The sequence below is a fragment of the Marmota flaviventris genome, chromosome 19 (genome assembly GCF_047511675.1).
Source record: "Marmota flaviventris isolate mMarFla1 chromosome 19, mMarFla1.hap1, whole genome shotgun sequence".
Classification (NCBI taxonomy): Eukaryota; Metazoa; Chordata; class Mammalia; order Rodentia; family Sciuridae; genus Marmota; species Marmota flaviventris.
The window spans coordinates 10,821,487-10,842,620 of NC_092516.1; the positions used below are offsets into that span (position 1 = coordinate 10,821,487).

The following is a 21,134-nucleotide window of genomic DNA, read 5'->3' on the forward strand; positions in this document are numbered from 1 at the left end:
AGTTGCCAAAAAACTGGCAAGGAACTGCATGTCTTTCCACCGGGGAAGGGTAGCAAACAGCAACGCATCCTTAAGATGGAGTCAGACTCAGGAATGGAGTAACGATGCACACTACAGCACGGGTCTCAGATGCGCCTGCTAAATCAAAGAAGCTGAAGGAAGAGAAGAAAAGGCTGCCTCCTGTGTGACTCCTCGGGAGGCAGCACCATGTGGCAGCCCGCCAACCAGTGTTGCCAGGTCTTGGGGTCTAGGTAAGGGCTGGCTACAGGGGACTGGGGAATTCCTGGAATGACAGACCTGCTCTGGATCTCAAGCACAGCAGCAGTCACATGATATACACATTGTGCAAACTCATCCAACTGCATCCCTGCAAGGGATGACTTGACAGCAGTGCAGGAGATGACTCCTGGGCCCCACGCATGGTAGGCAAGTGTTTCCCACTGAGCCACAATCCCCAGTCCTTAAAAGCCGTGACTCTTATTAGATACAAAATATCTTAATAAACAGACCCTGTTAGGAATGATGTTTAAGAGGAGCCAGCAGGGATTTGGGGGAGGCTACTTGGGAAGCACTAGAGCCTTCGAAGGTAGAGACCAGCCTGAGCAATGTAGCAAGATCCCATCTCAAAAAACAAACAAAAAAATTAAGTGTCTTAATATGAAATGTTATATTAAAATTAAGATTATTTGACCAAGATTTTCTAACAGGGAAAACACGGGTACATACTGTAGAATGGGACACTCAGCAAAAGCACAGGTGAGTCCAACCACTTGTTATGGAAGATCCTCTGGGGAGCCACACACGTTTTCAACAAGGAGATGCTCAAGAGGGAGAAACGGGTAGGCTTTCCAAGCTGAGAAGGCAGGCGGTGAAGGGAAGCTTTCATAAGTTGCCAGGGGGAACAGAGGACTCAGACCTGCACACAGCAGGCTGTCTTGCAAGCCCAGCACCCACCTCCTGTGCCATGTGTAAGCTGAAAACTTTTTTTTTGTGGTACTAGCAATGGAACCCAGGGCTTCACACATGCTAGGCAAGTGCTTTACCACTGAGTCACCCCCCACCCCAGTCCTTTTAGTGTTTCATTTTTGAGATACAGTCTTGCTAAGTTGCCCAGGCTGTCCTTGAACTTGTGATCCTCCTGCCTTAGCTTCCCAGTACCTGGGATTACAGCTGTGCATCACAGCCCCTGGATGAAACTACATTTTAACATAGCTATATTAAAAGGTTCCTTGGAGGTAGCTGGATGTCTGCAGACTGGCCTCTCAGATGACTTGTCAGCTACAACTGTAGATGTCATTTTTGACTTTAATGAGACCTGTAATAGCATGAGAAGACTGCTACTCTAAATAGATTCCCAATTTTTATACTGTAACCCTAAGGGTTTAAGCTTGAAAAGTTAACAGGATTAGTCAAGACTCCAACAGAACTCATGGTTCTTGGCAAACATGTAAAGGTCTGATGTGCTGTGTTTCAAAGTCGGGGGGGGGGCATGGGGTGCAGGAAAGACCTGGCTCAGTGTCTCTGTGCAAGACAGGGAATGACCATGGATGTCAGTGGGTGCTCCTATGGGTCACCTCTGTAGACACTCTAACTAGGTGCTGCTGGAGCCTCCAGCTAGTGGACTGCCGTACATGTTTTGAGAATAGTCAGCTCAGGCAGCATCTGCCCACCATGGTGGCTTTGACTTCCTGGAGAGGAAAGGGAGAACTGAGGCTGAGGTTTCTCTGGGCCCTGGCAACACCAAACATAGCAGAACAAGCATGTTATGGAAACCCATCATTTAACTTGACCTGGGAAAGCGACCACATTTCCCAGACAGTTCATTCCAGCATAAATGGCATGCAGTCCTCACCTTTACATACCAATAGAGAACATATCTAACACTGCTCAGAGGGACAGCGGCTGGCACTACCAATCACCACTCATCACGATAGACACAAGGGGGAGACCTGCACTGACATTTGCTTTTTGAGAACACAATTGAAACAACCACATTTGAGAGAAAAGTATTTGCTGAGCATATAATAAATATATAATAGATATTTAATAGAAGTCCCCAAAAGGAATTGGTCATCTGGGCTTTTACGGGGCAACTTTATCATGTGGAAGTCCAGGCTGGCTGGTCTGTGATGCAGAAGAGCTGCAAAGAGTACTCACCTATTTAGAGATTTGGTCTCCTCTACATCTGGATAAATCTGACCCCCCACAGAGCCACGCAGGGTGTGAGCTCTGGAGCCAGACAGCCCTGCAAGTTTGAGCTTGGTGGTTTGACTCTGCAAGTTGCAATACTCTGAGCCTCACTTTCCTCTCTGTACCTGGGCAATAATGACCTCTAGGCCTTGTTGTGTGTTTATAAGGATACCCAAGATAATAAAGGATGCTTCTACCACATTATCTAGCACATAATATAAACCCAATAAATGGTCATTTCTCTACTTAGGTCATTTTGTTATCTGCAAAGGGGTCTAGTCACTAACTCTGTGCAGCTTACACATCAGAATGTCTAAGCATATGACACTTTTGTGTGACATTTCCTGAGCTGAATTGCCTCAGGATTGCTACAGCACACCACATTCCATGGTCCTTGCCTTTGCTTATTCCTTGGAAAATCAGAAATCCCCACAGGTGGGTCCTGTTCACTTTCCCTCTCGTGTCCTCCACACCTAACACCCTGGTGAGCCACCTGAGACCCTCAGCTTGCGCCCTGAGTACTGAAGCTCATAGCCAAGGCTCAGGCCACTTTCATTAGACACTCTGTGCAGCTCCTGAGCATGGCCTCCCATCCCTGGTACACTCCAAATACCTCTACAGGTGTAACATGGACCTCACTGGAGACTGGGGTCATAGCTTAGTGGTACCGTAACTGCCTAGAGAGTGTGAGGCACTGTGTTCAACCCTCAGCACCACATAAAAGTAAAAAAGACCTCACCGGGGACAAGTGTGTGCCCACTCACAGGCCTTCCAGTCAAGGAACTGAGCGAGCAAGCCTGGTTGAGTCACAGGTCTGTCCTCTGTGTCCTGCAGAGATGCTTAAAACAAATCAGGGAGGGGCCACTCAACGTCCACTTGCACCGTCCAAAGGCCACTCTGGGTGGATGGTGCTCCAGAAGAAAACCCAGTCATCCCAAGCTCTCTTGCTCAATCTCCCTTGCTCTTTCCCTTTCAGCAGTACTGACGAAGATGTACAAAATCTATAATTTTTTTTTAAGCTCAAATCTTTTGTGAGTGACAGCTTTACTGTCAATGGGAAGGGGGAAAAACCCTATTTTATTACAGTATTATAAGTTCAAAACCCTAAATAACTTATAGAAAGTTTTTACTTAAAATGATAAAAACTATAAAAGAGACTAATCTATTAATTCATTCTATTATTGAGTATTTTAATATTTTTAAAATTATGGTGCTATAGAAAAACAAAAGGCTTAGAGCTGGGGTGTGGCTCAGTGGTAGAGCCTTGCCTAGCAAGTTTGGGGTTCTGGGTTTGATCCTAATCACCACATAAAAAAATTAATAAACAAAATAAAGGTATTTGTCCATCTACAACTAAAAAAAAATTAAAAAAGAAAAAACAAAAGGCTGTGACTAAGAAAAGAGAAACTGAACAATGCATGAGGAATGGAGCTACCAAGGACTGGAACAAGGGCAAGACTTGCTCAGGGTGGTCTCTAAAGGCCAGGCTACCATTTAATGCATGACTTTTTTGATACAGCACGGCAGTGGTAACGAGGTACCAAATCTGAAGATCACAGAGCTATAGATTAAAAGCTTCTCAAAACTCATTTGAGGGAAAGGAGGGGAGGCAAGTAAAGGGTGAGGCCCAGGTTCAAGGGAACTGCTAAAATATATAGTCGAGGCCTCAACCAAGAGTTTTTCTGTTAAAACTAAGCTTCAGCCTAATGTATAAAAAATATGCAATACTTCTGCTGCTTCTGTGACTTCATTAATATCAATGAGGCTCAGAAAGCTCACTGCAGTCAGATCAGGCCATGTGCAAAAAAGGAATTAATTAAAACAAAGGGAATTCTTAGCGTGGGTATGCGTCAAGTTCCAGCGCCTGACTCTGCCTTCCTTTGATTTGACTGTTAGAGCTGCTAACCGGGGCAACTGTCATCATGAGACAAAGGAGAATGATAATTGTGTCTAGGCCACATCTCTCTTACCCTGAGTACACAACATGGTCCCCGCAAGACAGGTCAAGGGCTCCATGACCTTGGACAAGTCACATACCCTTTGGGTCTCTGTTTTCTTAATTGTAACATGGACAATGAGTACCTCACAGATTTCAAAGGAAGCAGTGTCTGCGGCTCCTGTCACTGCTGCCTGACCATGTCCCTCAGCAGCAGGGAATGGCTGACAAGAAGCTGCTCCAGGCCCTTCCTTTAGCCTGTGTAGGGTCTGTGTGCCCCAGAGTGTGTTAAGATGTGGCCCTGGCGGGTCTGGGGTGGAAAGGATCTGGGGTGAGGCTCTGGCAGGCTGGTTCTCCTGGGCTCTGCTTCTTGCAGCTGCAGTTTCTGAGAGCTTCTTACCACCCGGAGCCAGGCAGACATCTGTATCACTAACCCCGGGACGATGATTCCTCACCTCCGTGTGGTGAAAATCAAGTGAGGAGAGAAGGCGCCTATTACAGTGTCTGGCGCGGAGTGGGCTCTTGACACGTGCCGATTTCCTATTTCCTGGCTTCTTATATAATTCTGCTTATGAGAGAAATCCAGGTTGCCTGCGGCTCTGCTGGGGAGAGTGTAAACTCTGCTGCTGAAGAACACACGTGGGAGTAGGCTCTATGCAAATTCAAGTCACATTTTAAACACTGAGGCTACGCTAAACACATCAGCAAAATCTCTAAACCACGGGAAGTGAGGTTATCAAAACGGACTTTAATGAGACCTCACCAGAGCTTTTTAGGGTTCCTCATATTAGAATACATTGCCCCTAAAAATTCCCGATCCAGTGGAAGATGACATGGCTTTGCATCAAGTGAAGTTTTACTATCCTTTCTCCCCAATCACAGGTTTCTAGAGCAGTTAAGGAGCACACAACCCTGGGGTTTCAGCAAGATCCCACACACACCTGCTGGAGAAAGCTCCTTCTTCATTCTTTTTAATTTCTTGGCCTTTTTTCTTCCCTCTGAGAGGGACTCTGCACAGGAATCTGTCTGCTCAAGCTCAGAGTCTGAAATCTCCCCCGATACTCTGTCTTCTCCTGGACCAGGACTCAGATTTCTCTTTCCAACTCTGCTGGTAGCTGAAAAGCTGAAATGCAAAAAGTGGGACAACACGAAAGGTGTTAAGAGGAGCAGGAAGACCAGCCGTGAACATACCTCAGCACTGAATCCTTGAACAACAAACCAGCAATCGGCAACTGCTGCCTGCGTGGGAAAATCCCAGGAACTCGGTAAAGGTCAGTCAGGAGCAAGCTCTGCGCTGCTACGCTGTACACAGGTACACACAGATCTAAGCTGTTCTTAATGGCAAAGCTACTGTAGCAGAAGAGTAGAACAGGAGAGGAGAGCTGCCTAACAGAACAGTTTTGATTTCCTGAAACCAGAAGGCAGCAGGTTTACCTTCAGGACAAGTGGGAAGACAGAGCAGGACTGAAGAATTTTCCTGTCCACCTGCTCTCACCCCGCTGGAAACCGGAACAGTCACAAAACACCTCACCTTCATGCAACTCTATTCTCTCCCAAAAGGTTGGCTTGTTAAACGTATAATTAAACCTGGCATCATTTTTTAAGCTTTATAGGATTTGACATAGTAAATTAAATCAGATTATATATTCTGATTTTCTTTAAGAAAATATGTTTCCTGAAATATAACTTGATAAAATAGTCCAAACGGGCAGGGAGTCCTGTCTCTTCTAAATGGGTCCTGTAAATAGATTTTTTTTATTAAGAAAATCGATTTGTTTTGTTTGTTTAAGTGCAAATTACTCCATTTGACCAGAGAGAGGGGCACAGGATGAGAGAAAGGGAGATGAACACACTCCCATCAGCTTCCCTAGGAAGTGAGTCCTTAAAAGCATTCCCCACGACAACGCCACCATCCAGTTGCTCCAGGTTACTCCCATACTGGCATCTTCTCTGAACTTGACAGTGCACTTCTGTGAAGAAGAGGAGAAAATTACTTCCCTGGTTCTTCTTCTAAGCTACAGGAAGCAGAAGAGAGGCTGAGGCGCACGGCCCTCTGTAGGCTGGCCAGGCTTTATGTGTCCCTGCTTTATAGCCATTTTCTTGAGGGGCTATGAAGAAAATGGCAATATCTGTGGGGAATGGAGGGACTGTTAAAAATTCATGCTAAAGTTTACTGCTGAAAACCTGATAATGCCTTCAAAAAGGTGTTCTACAGATCAAAGTTTAGCTGATTTTAGAAAATGTAGAAAGCTCAGAAGGGGTAAGTAAGAAAACAACATGGACTCACTCTTCTTCTTCAAAGGGGAAGAGGCATAAAAATTCCTCTGGATTGTAAATTCTGGAACCTAGTGGCTGCTGGGACATATATTTATTTATTTTTGGTACTGGGGATTCAACCCAGGAGCACATAACCACTGAACCATATCCCTAGTCCTTTATTTTTTTATTGTGAGACAGGATCTTATTAAGTTGCTTGGGGCCTCAGTAAGTTGCTGATGCTAGTCTTGAACTTGTGGTTCCTGCTTCAGCCTGCCAAGTTGCTGGGATTACAGATGTGCGCCATCGTGCCTGGCCTGCTGAGACATATATATTTAATGAAAACTCAGAAACATTGGCATTAAAAATATTTAATGAAATACAAAGTCTAGAAATAGCCCCAAATGCATGCAGAAATCTATGCATGATAAAGGTGGTATCTTGCATTACTGGGGCAAAGATGAACTTCTTTACCATTGATGGTAGGATAAGTGGGAAAGATTAGGCCAATGCTTCACACCATGCAGAAGGGTAAGTGCACAAGGGGTCAGCTATCTAGACATGAGAGCTGACATGAAAAACTTAACTATACAAGTTCTAAAACTTGGGTTAATTCCTCCAGTCAAGTTTAGGAGAGGATTTTTTTTTCTTTTCTTGCTTTTTTTTTTTTCCTTTCTTTCTTTTTTTTTTTTTTTTTAATCAAGCCCAGGGCCTCATGCATGCTAGGCAAGTGCTCTACCACTGAGCTAATCTCTCAGCCCTAGAAAAAAAATTTTTAATACTGTGACTCATAATTCATAAATTTGACTTCATAAATGTAAAAATCTTTTTCATGGCAGTAATGAGCAAAGTAAAAAAGACAAATGACAAAGCAGGAGAAAATAATGGCAACATATGTCACAGACAAAGGGTTGATGTCTCTAACATATATGTAACTCAAAACTGAAGAGACTGAATACTCCATAGAAAAATGAGAAAGCTATGAACAAACAACTCACTCCACTCTTACATGTACATGCACACAAGCACAGACACTTCTTAAATATGTGAAAAGATGTTCACTTCCATTCATGATGCATAATATGGTTTCTCACCCACTAGATTAGCAAAAATATCCAGTCTTGCTGATATACTGTGAGAGAGACTGGGGAAATGTGGCAATACTTAATAAAACCACATCTGCATATGTTTAGTAGTCCTGCTTCTAGGAATTGAAAAGATCCACCTCCAATAATGCAGAAACACAAAATGCAAGTACATATGTACATGTTATTTTTTACAGCATAACTTGTAACTGCAAAATATTGCAAAGTGACTAAATGTCTAAGCATAGGAGACTGGGTGTATATATTATAGTATGTACAATCAATTATGTGCCAACAGTTACAAAAAAGAATGAAGACCTTAAGGAAGTGAGAATGAGGATGAAGTGATTTCCAATAAAAAAAAATTGGAAAACCAAAGTACAAAAGAGCATCATATGGTACTGAGCAAATCAGTGAATGTGCTGATGTAGCTGGAATGCGGGAGGGCAAGGAGAACCCTGTGGGATGGATGGAACTGGAGACACAGGTTTGGGCTTGCGATTTCTGTAAGTATGTGTTTATATGTTCATATTTGTACATGTACACATACATGACTGTTCACACATGTATCTATAGGTATATATCCATACACATAGCTTACAGCTCTGTCCCCCAAGAGGAGTGAGAACCCAGTAGCAAGCAGTGTACCAAGTGTTCGATCTTGTTTCTACTACCATCCCACTAAAATGGGACCAGGGTTCTTAAAGAAGTGGTTCATTCCAGGGTTGAGATGCTGTAAAATGAATTTGAAATATCTCATAATACCAAAAAGACACTTCAAGAAATGATGGGGCATGTCCCCGGAGTCCATGGAACTAGAATGAAAGGGCCCCCACTGGCCAAATCTAGGACAGTGTGAGCACCAAAACAATTAAAGGGCAATAAAATATTCTGAACTACTGGGAAAAGAATGGGAACCTGTGTATCTACATCAATACATATGGAAGGAAGGGAGGGAGGAAAGGCTAGAGGGAGGGATGAAGGGAGAGAGGGAAGGAGAGAGAGAGGAAGGGGAAGAAAGAATGGTGAGGGGAAGGGAGGAAAAGGAGGTGGAAAGAGTGCTGGTGTGTGTACCCCCACATGACTAATAATATACTATCAGACTATCAAAACAAGGCAGAAGATGTCCTGCCATTAACAAAAATGTCTTGTTCGATAAAACTCTGTCTCCAGCTGCCCAGGCCCTCAGCCCTGGAGGTGGATGCAGCCTTCTTCATTCCTCAAAGCCTGAGCCCTTGCTCCTCCAGTGGTCTGCCCTCTCACTCAACCAATACTCCACCAACACGGTGAGCACCTCCAGATACCCTGAACTCCTTCCTATTCCTTCCATGCCTACCTGTCACAGATCCAGCTTTCCTCACCCACTGACCCTGGGGGCCCACACTATCTCCCCCCCGACACTTGCAATAGGGTCCCAAGTAGCCAGTCTCCCTTTCCCTTCTAATTCACTTTTTCAAATATTGCTGAAGTTCTTCCAAAGCAGAGGTTGGATTAAGATATTCCCAATTCTAAAGCTTCTACAGCTCTCTGCTACAAACCTAAATTCACACTGCTTGGCACAGCAGCCAGGATCCTCATCAGCTGGGTCCCAATCTGCTTTCCTCACCTTCCCTTCTACTGGGCACCAATACAGGCTAACCCAAGTGAATTCCACTGTGGGTTATCAGGCCCAATGCACCCACACTTCTGGTTACACTGTTACTGTTTCTGCTAGGACCCTTCTCTCTGCCAGCCTACTCAAACACCACATCCTCCAAGAACGTTACCAGTCCCTGTCTAATATTTCTTTCCTTTCATGTTTCCCATAATGCTTTGCTTATTTGTCCTAAGGGACTTCAAGTCACTCATCCTTTTTGTTTATAATAGAAACTGGGAACAGCACAAATGTCCATCAAAAGGAGAATGGATAAACAAACTGGAGCATATTCATACAGAGAAATACAATTCAGCAATTAAAAAATAAGGAATTACTGATACATCCAACCATACGGATGAATTGCCAAAATATTCTGCTAAGTGAATGAAGCCTTCACAGAAAAGAGTGGGTATTGCACAATTCCATTTATTTGAAATTCCAGAAAAACTAAACTCATCTATGGAGAAAAAAATTTCAGAAGAATGGTGGGGGTGGGAGGGTAGGCAGGTTTGGACTGGTGGAACATGACAGAACTTTCTGGAATGATGTGAACGCTCTGTATCATTATAAGAGTGTGCTTTTGATCAAATCCACCCCTCGACATTAGATGGAGGGCTGGAAGTGAGTGTGGCCCAGTGGCAGAGTACTTGTCTAGAAGGCATGAGGCCTTGAGTTCAATTCCCAGGACCACCAACCTCTCCCCCTCCCCGAACCAAGCCAAACCAAAATAAATTAGGTAGGTATCTTATAGATGTGCAGACTGGTGGCTTGAATTTCAGCATTAATTGCAAATGATGATTTTGTAGGCACTTACTAGAGCACACTCTAACCACCACAGGTTACTGTGGTATTTGGGCTGGTAAGGCCCAAGCACCTGTAATGTTCCTCTCCACAAACTGAATGTCTACTTGGCACTATGCTAATGTGCCTTTGGGACATTACTGTTTTTATATAACTTTTAAGTTCACATAGCATTTATTGTAACACTTTTTCAGTTAATTTACAACGTATTTCTTAGTTCCTAATCTTAGTTCCTAATCAAATAAGAATCCTTTGCTTCTTGGGAAAGGCTACTGGCTATCAGGTATCCTGCCTAAGAAAGCCCTCAGATGTGTATCATTAGTGCATTTCACGTGTTTGTATATGTTTATAATGCTCCATACCAACAAAATTTGCTCAACTACTATTCTCTAATAAAAGCTATGACTGCATGTCATAAAACTTAAGCACTTTTTAATAAAGTTTTTATTATACATTGGAAACTAGGCATATACATAATACTACCTTTACAAATGTGATTCTTTATGCATATTTAAGGTACTGCTATGTTGTATAGATGGATTTTAAATGCCAAGTTAAAATCAGAGAAAAGCAAAAGAACCTCCCATAAGTTCGAGCTCGTTCTACATGCAAATTATAATGCAGAGAGAGTTAGTTTATAGTGAACATGAAGTGTATTTTTAAATCCACTGTAAAAAGTAGTAAATGATTAAAAGATAAAATGCTACAGAAAACTTGGTATATCAAAATTAAATATTTAATCTTTGCTTTGTATTTTTGCTAAGTTAAGTGACTGACAACCACCAACCCAGTTTTGCAAGGGTGATCATCTCCACTAACCAGATTCTTTTAGTAAGGAAAAAAAAAAAGTTTGATTATAGACAGATCATATCCACACACTCCTACAAATCTCTTTGTCCATAAAACATCAAAAATATCTGGCTGCCACATGAAATTTTGGTCTCATGTACATGTACTGAAATTCACTCAACAGTTTAGACATCTTTGGAAATTGTATATAACCATGTAACTACTGTGACAATCAGATTTCCCTAAAAAGATTCCTTGTGCTGCTCAGCACTTAATCCATACACTGCAAACATTAACCCTAAGAACCACAGTAGCTTGCAGTCCTGTGGTTTTGCCTGTTCTCGAAGTTCATGTGAACAGTCACCCAGGACTCCATCTTTTCTGACTCTTTCCACTGGGCTTAGTACTCTGAGAGCAGCCACACTGCTCCAGGTACTGGGACTGCATCACTTTTATTGCTGAGTAGTGTTTCATGGTCTGGCTGTATCATGATTTGTTTATTTTTTTTATCAACTGATGGATACTTGGGCTGCTTTCAATGTTTTATTAAAAATAATGCTGCTATGAATAGTTATATGAAAGCTTTTCTGTAAATATATGTTTTTATCTCTCCAGGATAAACACCTAGATTTTATATCATCTGATTTCATTAAACAATGATACTCATGTATTTTCTCTTTGCATTTTTCTGTAAAACTCTTAAATACAAAGGACTGTAGCCTACATCAAATATTCAAATGCTGGAAACCACCAGTGAACATTATTGGATTCTATGACATAACATTTGGATGTACTAGCAAGGTTAATGGCACTCCACAGAATCATGTTTCAAAACTGCCAACTTAAGGGTTGCTTCCAAAATTTGTTACTTCTTGAAACAAAGTTCTCAGGATTTTTACAAGTTGTTCCAGTGTGTATGCATAAATGTATTTTTATTGGTAAGAATGTCTCACTGTGAGCCGCAGTCAGAGTGATGAGCACAACTTACCCATGGCGCCAGTGATGAGCAAGACCCAGTGATGAGCAAGACCCAGTGATGAGCAAGACCGGCTGCTTGGACCATGACCCCTTGCATCCCACCTGTTCCTGTTCCGGTCTGGAGAAGCTCACCTGTGACTTCATGTGTCACTGGCTGTGCTCTTGCTTTTGACTTGTTGCCAGTGAATTCCTCTGAACGAGGAATGCCCATACTGACTGTCAAAACTTTAATTCTTGGAAATTTCCTGATTTCTTTCTTTCTGTTTTTTAATTCCAAATCCTTTTCCTGATTTCTTGACTGACTTTTCTCATGATTCGGAATAACAAACAAATGACCCTTAGAAAGGCCAGGTGGGAATTCCTGCCTGGAAACACCACTGGAAACCAGATGATCACAGCGTGTGGCTGTACTTCCTGACCCTCTGTGTCGCTGTCAGTCTGTCTTTCCTTAGGCCAGCACTGGGCTGTCTTTATCACTGCAGCTTTACAATGAGTCTCAAAGACAGGCAGAGGGAGTCCTTTCACTGGCTGGGAGGTTCATGCTGCTGGATAAAGTAACAGTCACATTTCACTTTTGGGACCCCTCAGTTTACAGAATTCTCTCATTTCTACTTGCATGTGACCATTTTAAGCTGAACAATTTGCATTGCCTTTGCAGACAAGAGACCTCACCATAGAAGAGGTGACTTCTCCCAGGTTGTGAAGTTGCAGGCAGCTCTGAGATAGCAGTCCAAGTCCAGGGCTCCTGGAGCTGATTTACAGCCTCCTCACTGGCCATCCTGCCAGGGCAGTGCAGGTCTCAACTGAATAGGGACCCCTGGTGGAGCCTGCAGCCCCCGCCTGCAGCACTCACCTTCCACACCACCTGCTTTTCTTCTGCACTCCTGTGTCTGTGCTGCTTGTTTATTTTCTCACTTGCTTATTCCCTCTCTCCACCTCTAGAATATAAGTTCCACAAGAGCAGGATCTTACATCCCTGGCATTCTCAGCACCTGGCACAGAGCCTGGCAGATAGTCAGTCCTCTGCCAAGGTTTGTTGGGTGGATGAAGTAAATGAAATAAGTACATGTTCTTCCCAAAAAACAATAAGGCAAGTGACAAATGCCAAATTGCTTCATTTGTCCTGAATAATATATATTAACCTGATTTTCATTCCATCATAAAGGCAATGCACTTCTCAGCTGGGCTGGATAAAAATACAATCTCTACTAGATGTAGCTGAGGGAATGCAGGAATGCCACACTGTCAAACCACCTCACCCAGCAAAAGGAACTGGAAAAATGTGGGTAGGTGGGAACTAGACCATGCCTTCCTATTGTGTTTACACACTCACACACTGAGTTCAAATGCCACGAGCATGACTGTGTCTGTGTTTTAGGGCATGATCTGGGTAGAAGGAGGCGGAGGCTGGACAGTTAAGACTTGATCCAGATACCAACCCCTCAAGAGATTGCCAATAAACTATGATTTTTATTTCTTTATTTCTTATTTATTTTTAGTTGTAGTTGGACACAATATCTTTATTTTATTTATTTATTTTTATGTGGTGCTGAGGATCGAACCCAGGGCCTCGCACATGCTAGGCGAGTGCTCTACCACTGAGCCACAATCCCAGCCCCTATGATTTTTATTTCTAATAAAGAATTTCAGGGGCTGGGGTTGTGGCTCAGCAGTAGAGTGCTCACCCAGCACGTATAAGGCACTGGGTTCGATCCTCAGCACCACATAAAAACATATAAATAAAATAAAATAAAGGTATTGTGTCCAACTACAACTAAAAAAATATTTAAAAAAGAATTTAGTTTGAAAAGCAATGTTATCTTAGGTATGTCTTTGAGATAATTGCCAGTAACAAATGACATCTGTGGAATGGAAGTACACATCTGAGACAGAGAAAGAGAGAGAAAGAGAGAGAGGGAGGAAGGGAAGGAGGACGAACACAAGAACTCGTTAGGTGAATACATGCCCTGTCCTACACATAAAGCATATTGTGAACATGAGTTTGGCTTAAGTAAGAGAAGAACTGGTTCAGTGCTACAAAAACTGATGGCATTCAATTAGAAATACTTTTCATAAGTACCTGGTTTGAATATTTTAAACAATCTTCTCATTAACTAGCTTTGAAAATTAATTGATAGTGAACATGAAAGATATTACTTTGATACTAATTTCTAAATTAAAAACGTACTCTTAATATACAGTTATTTGGAGCTGAATTTGGAACACCTGAAATTTTCAGAGAGAAGAATGAAATTTACTTTTCCACTAAAATTTACCTTTGACTTCAATGAAAGGACTTAGTAATCAAATCAGTAATGTAATCAAAGCTATAGGAAGAACAATAAAACAAGTCCCTTTCCCCCATAACAGAAGTGAAACATTTCAGAAAATAAACTCCGTTTTTAAAACATTGGGCTGGCGCTGTAGCTCAGTGATAGAGCACTTGCTGGGCACAGTGCCACAAAAAACGAACAAAACAATCCACTATTTTAGACATAACCAACTGAGCACAACCTCTATCTGCGGAGAGAGGATCACACCTGCTGGGGCAGAGAACAGGAGAGGGAGCATCAGGAGGGGTGTCAGCTTATCCAGACTCTTCGTTGGACAGGAAAAGCAGGGAGAAGTGCCAAAGAATCGTGGATAGAGGAGGAAACAGAAACCTAAGTGTCCTACTGATGGCCAACTCACCTGATAGAGCCCTGCAAATGACAGGCCCCAGGTTCCTGAAAGTAGGAGGTGATAAGGGCTGGGGCTTTATATAAAGTAATTTACAAAAATACATTAGAAATAATAAGTGGGTTTAGAGAGGTCCAAGGTACATGGTCAACAGAATAATCTGCAGAGAAAATATGTCATTTCAAAGCGAGCTCCTCATCTCATCACTCTGTATAGAAAGACCATCAGTAGGACCCGCCTCTACACATGACGTGACAGCAAAAGGGCCAGGGATGAAAAACACTGTAAAGTTTTAGTGTAAAGTTCTTAACTCTCCTAGGAAGGGGTGTAACCCCACTTGAGGAACACTACACAGGTTAAAGGTACACACTACACACCCTTAATCAATTCCAATCCAAATCCTGCCAAGCTCTCTTGTATAAACTGGCAAGCTGAGTACAAGGTCACAGGGAAATGCAAGGATCTAGAAGAGCCAGAACAATTCTGGGGGCTGGAGTGGGGGCAGAAAAGACAAACAGCAGGAAGCTGGTGAAGGTGGCCCGGGGTGGGTGGGTGCGATAGAACCAAATCTTGTCTACCATATTTGCAAGCCACCAGATAAACAGAAAAATCAAGAAGCAGCAGTAAGTATGTTATTTGGAAAAATAAGTTAAATATGCAAAAGACATAACTGAAAGTGGTTGCATCTGGGGAACAAGACAGGACTAGCAGGGGACTGCTGTTTTTATTATAAAATTTAAGAAAATCATTTGGCTTTCAAAAACAATGTTCCTATATTTCACTGAAAATATTTTAAAAGGAAATAATGTCAAGGACTAATTTGAAGATTCACTAAATATATGAAAAACCACTATACCAACAGTCAATCAGTATGTCTTTAAATATGGCCACACAGTTCTGTTGCACATCAGCTTGGTGACCTTGTGTAAGACAGCTTCTCTGAGCCTCCGTTCTCTTTTATAAAGTGACAGAGGATGGACAAGGTCAAAGCCAAGTCCCCTGCAGCTCCACAAGTACAAGACTTCATCAGGTTTCACTCTGGTTCACACAGGCACAGATGCTCCCCATTCCTGAAAAGAATGCATCCACATTTCTTCAAAAATGTCCTACAATCCACCTTCATTCACCTGGAGTATTGTGGTATTAGAGAATTTCACAGTTAACTCTTACAATCAGAAATAACATGTAAGAAAAATCTCAAAGCCCAAAGAACCACAAAACTTATAGCATCAGTATCCTAATCCTGTGTAAAATTTCTGAAGACATTGCACTGCTTTGGAAAATGTCATTTTCCTTCTGCTTCTCTTATAACCCACTAATTCCAACTTGAGAAGGAAAGAAAATCCCATGACGTCCACTGGGCAGGGTCAAGTCTGGAGGTGAACTAGTACTTCACAAGTGGTGACAAAGGAAGGAGATGGGTTCCCAGAAGGCTCCAACCGTTCCTCTCTGCCAGTGCATTTACCTTATCTGATGCCCTCTGCAGCCAAATGGTCAGGGATAATAGAAACTTGGGATGGAAGCAAAGGATAAAAAGAAGACTACCAGCTGGTGCATACTTGTAACTCCAGCTAGATGGGACGTAACACAGAAGGATCACAAGTTCAAGACTAGCTTTATCAATTTTAGACCTTGTTTCAAAATAAAAAAAAATAAAAATGGGCTGGGAACGTAGCTCAGTGGTAGAGTACCCCTAGGTTCAATCCCCAGTACCACAAAAACAATCAAAATGAAAAGTCTAGGACTATGAACTAATCCTAAAGGTTTCATTAAAGATCAACTTAGCCATTCAAAATGAACACTCTTGCACTCAGGCATTGTTAGTGCTATGAATTTGATGTGAAGAATCAACAGGATGTGATGGCTCCTCCAAAAGAACAAGAGAACAAGGTGCCACCTGACAGTCTCCTTAGAACACGCAGAATGTCATTTCAGCTCTCTCAGAACAGAGACGACCCACCCAGAGAAAATCTGACACCAAGAAACCACGTGCTTCTTTTATCTTTGTGAAGACTCTTCTGGGGCTAAATCTTAACCAGAATACACTAGAAACCAATCCCTTCCCAAAATTTTAGAATCATTAATTTAAGATGATAAACTAATGTACTTCATGGCCATCCACAATATTTCCCCAATTCTGTATATCAAACAGGACACTTGATACAATGTTTAAAAAGCTGTGGTCTGAATACTGGCATCTGCAGTGTCACATGGGACTGATTTCCTTTAAAATCCTTTTTCCTTAAAAAATGTGACAAGGCACTCATGAATGGTCTTCAACATGAGATATTCCAAGGCTCCACAGATGGTCCACTCCCACCTTCAGATGGCTCTTTCAGTCCAGGTAAGGCAATAACAAGAGGCAGGCACTGGTTTAATTATAGAAAGGAGTTATTCCTCTCCATCTCATCTTTAGCAAAGCAAGTGAAAACCCTCTTAGCGTGACTTTAGATGTTCAAAAGAAAAAAGGCAGTCCTCAAGGCCTTCCAAAGGGTGGGAAGATGTATTCCTAGCCTTACAGGTTCTCCTGTTCATTCATTTAAATGCTTTTCTGAATGACATATACAACATGTGTTGGGTGCTGGGAAGTTACTATCAATACACAACAATGTCCAACTTTTCTCTTTTTACATCCCATAGAGACCCCCAGGGAAAAAGCCCCCGAAGACTCCAGGTGGCCTGGAGGTTCTCAGAAGGCATCTCAGTGGCCAGGAAGGATGATGAGTGATTATGTGTGGAGGGAACAGAATTTTGAAAAGTGCGTAAAGGGATCTAGGAGATGAGAGAGGAGGGCTCAAATATGAGTTCTTTTACTGGCTGTATGATTCTGAGCAAGTTTCTCAATTAGAAAACAGATTGTTACAGGGACTAAATAAGATAATGAAACAGGACAGTGTGTGCTACGGTGCCTGGCACGTGGCAGACTCCTGAGGAACACCACTGCCTGCTCTGCTCCCCCTTGTTCTAGGTAAGAAAGGTGGGCGGTCTCTGTCTCTAGAGATGAGGCTGGTCAGGGTCCCTAAAGACAGGGGTCCAAATCTTTGAAAAGCACAAGGAAAAGGAATGAAGGAAGAGAAGAGGGCTGGGCAAGCAGTGAGAAGAGTTTGCCCAGGAGGGTTTAACAGCCAAGTGGTGAGAAAGGAGAGTCCAGGCTCCTGGTGGGGTGACCCATCTGCTGGATGGCCATCTGAGAGCTCAGTGTCCAGAACCCACAAATCACCAAGAACCAACCAAACTGCCCCCTCCACTAGAAATGAATGTGAGGGTTCTAAAAGGCACTGTTCCACTTTTCCCTAACACTTTAATCTGAAAACTTCAAGTGTACAGAACAGTTTAAAAACCCGTACAATAAACATCCACTTATCCACCACAGATTTTAGATCTTTCACATTTGGGAACAGGAGACACAAATGGGAGTATCTAGAATATTCCCATCTGGCAAACATTTGGCTTCTGTAGTACCAGCATGCAATGAAGGAAATGAAAACGTTGTTTCAGGGACTCCTGAATGGGCAGAGTGGGGCCTCGAATCTACAGACAACGCCTAGATGTGGAACCACTAACAGGCACACAGATTGGGGTTGGGCACAGCAGGAACTCTTCACCTTCACATCTGACCTCCCCCAAATAGGCACAAGCACACTGTAGTTCCTGCTGGCTGAAAACATACTAGCGGAATTTCTACTAAGCATAAATGTCAAAAAACAAAACAAAAAAAAAGAGCTGCCAGAAAAATGTTAAGGATTCCTACATCTGGCAATTAAAATACAGGATTTACACATTTCATAACACTATTACAAAAAATACAGAAATCAGCCTAAACGCATGTAATTTGGGCAACTCAAGCTGGAAGTTTGTTTTGCGATTAGTTACCAGATATGGAAAGAACTGAATTTCCCTTGCCTATCATCTTTGCATGCTGAGGGCAATTTGTGTCAACTGCTAGCACCATTAGACCATTATAAAAAAATTACACTTTTGCATGAAGTACAGAGCAATGTAACACGTTGTTAGAAACACAGATGACAATGACTTTTAATTATGGTTAATCAAGTAAACAACATGAAGCTCAGAAAGAAAACATTAATTTCCAAGTATTACAGCCATTATAAACCATGAAAGCATTCCAACACATCAAAAGTCATGTAAGTGTAAGAAGATGCTAAACTTAGCTTCATGTTATTTAAATAAAACCCTGAGTGACACATGGCGTTCAAGTGCAAGGCAAGAGCAAGTTCTCAGTGCCAAACTGCAAGTTTCTGCTCTAGGAGCTTTTAAATGGAAATGCTGACTTATACTGGAGAGTGCAAAAAAATTTTTTTTTTTTCAAATTTAAAAAAGCTAGATCATTGCTAAAATCTCCTAAATTTTAGTGAAATAACTACAGATTTTTTAAAAACCAACCAATTAAACTGTAGAAATTGAACTCTAAAAACACACAGGACAGGGTGTGAAGCTCAGTGGTAAGAATGCTTGGTCGCCCAACAGGTGCAAGGCCCTGGGCTCCACCTTCAGCATCACAAAAAACTAAGTATGTGAATAAACAGATCCTAAAAATTCACATGATTTTTAATAAATACAATTGTTGTGCTTTCACAGCTGTGCTCCATCAACATCTGTATAGTTGACACTGTGTAATCCAGATGGATTACAGTAGGCCTTCATCTAAAAATCAATTTCTCTGGTTGCCAGATGTAAACAGGCCACACCACAGATGAGAAGAGAAAGAACAGATCTAAAAGCATTTTAAGCGCTCGGGATGTAGCTCAGTGGCATGTGCAAGGCCCTGGGTTGCATCCTCAGCACTACAGGGGGAAAAAAGGCATTTTATTAAATGAAACATAAACTACATAAGGAATAACTGAAAATTATGAATTCATCAATAACTTTTCTGGATAATAATTAATAATTCTGTTGAAATTCTTATTTTAGGACTTTCATCAACATTCTTTTCAGTCTCACCATCATGAGAAAGGATACAAGTCAAACTACTATAAAAACATCATATTCCAACTTGCCTGCATCCCCCCCTAATTTTTTTTGAGGGGGCTACCCTGGAGCCACCTCCCCACCATTTTTTATTTTTTATTTTGAGACAGGGTCCCACTAAGTTACTTAAGACCTCACTAAATTGTTGTGGCTGGCCTCTAACTTGTGATCCTCCTGCTTCAGCTTCCCGAGTTGCTGAAATTACAGGTGAGTACCACTAGGCCAGGCACATTCACCCTGTCGTACAATCTCAAGAACTCTTTTCATCCTGCAAGATACAGCACGTTAAACAACTCCCCATACGCTCCTCTTCCCAGCTCAGGGCAGCCAGCACTATACTTTCTGTCTCGGTGAACCTTACTCAGTTAATCATCTCATTTAAGTGAACCACACACTACTTGTCTTTGTAGACTGGCTCATTTCACTTGGCATAATGCCTTCAAGGTATACCCATGTTGTAGTCCGTCAGAATTTGCTTCATTTTAAGAGTGCGTAATATTCCACTGTGTATATACCACGTTTTGGTTTTGGTTATCCAGGTTGTCTGCATCTCTTGTGTGTTAGGTTATTCTCAGGAATCAAGTTCAAATATCCCCTCTGAAAGGCAGCAATGGTGTCCTGATCTGCTAATTCAGGAAAAGTAAAGAAAAGCCAATATGGGTGCTGGGATTGTGGCTTAGCGGTAGAGCGCTCACCTAGCATGCGGGGGGCCCTGGGTTCGATCCTCAGCACCACATTAAAAAAAAAAAAAAAATGAATGGAATAAAGGTATTGTGTCCAACTACAACTAAAAAAATAAATATTAAAAAAAAAAAAAAAAAGAAAAGCCAATATGAGTTCATCCTTTCTCCACACCCAGCCAGGAATATGGGGCAGAATTGTACTTATTAGTTGTACTATATCTTGACTGAAAATTGGGTTTTATGTGTTGGGGACATTCCATAGCAAGGTCAATTTTCCTGTTTAATCATTCAATTTAATTAGTAACTGCTTGCGTTAAAATTTTTCATTTTGTATTAACCAGACTCTAGTTTTATGCTATTATTTGAATTTCTTAACATACTCTCTTCAGATCTGACTGATCCTTTTGCTCATTATTCAGCTGGTAAGGAGGGAAGCAGCTGAATGAGACAGGTTGAGTGGAGGCCATGGTGACTCTTCCCTACTTACATAAACAAGAAGTCCTTCTAACAGGCATGGAAGGTTCTCCCCTCCTCCAGTCTGAAGCCACCTCAGCCCTTTGAAAGATCATCAGACCTAGCCCACGTCCGTGAGGAAGAGCGAAAGGGGGCAGGAAGAGCTGCGTCCAAGGCACCTGGCCCATGGCTGGAGCAAGCTTCCACATTTCCTGGTCGGCTGAAGAGGGCTGAGGATGCTCCTGAGCCCCCTCAGGGTTCAGCACTGTACTTTCTGACTCAGTGAACCTTACAGACACAGGAGACAGAGCCTCTCCACTTCCCATGGTGGCTTCTCTGAAACCCAATGGTGGCTCCTACTGCACCTCCCTCCAGTCCTCTGCCACTGCCCTTGCAGGATGCCCAGCCTCAACACCCCTCCTTGCCCTACCACACTGTTCTCTGAACGGTTCCGCCACTGAAAACCAATCAGCCCACCCACCAAGGACCAAGACTGGGTTCCACCAAGGACGCCAGTGCTGCGCGTGCAGAAGGATAGCAGTTCAGAATGGCTGGTGCCAGCCTGTGCATCCCAGGCTCCTTTCTCCCTTTTCAAGAGTTTCAAACCAAACAACTTTACATAGGGGGTCTGCGTTACTGGACATCTAAGTCCTCTCCCA

The 21,134-nt window shown here is 42.4% G+C and overlaps 1 protein-coding gene across 1 annotated transcript in view; it reads right to left on the minus strand.

The window, feature by feature from the left end:
- Window positions 1-21,134, minus strand: part of Parn (poly(A)-specific ribonuclease) — a 141,246-nt gene that overhangs the window by 4,460 nt on the left and 115,652 nt on the right. Inside the window, exon 23 of the mRNA XM_027940440.2 lies at window positions 5,068-5,249. Coding sequence (XP_027796241.1) covers window positions 5,068-5,249 — 182 coding nt within the window. The remainder of the gene's footprint in view (window positions 1-5,067; window positions 5,250-21,134) is intronic.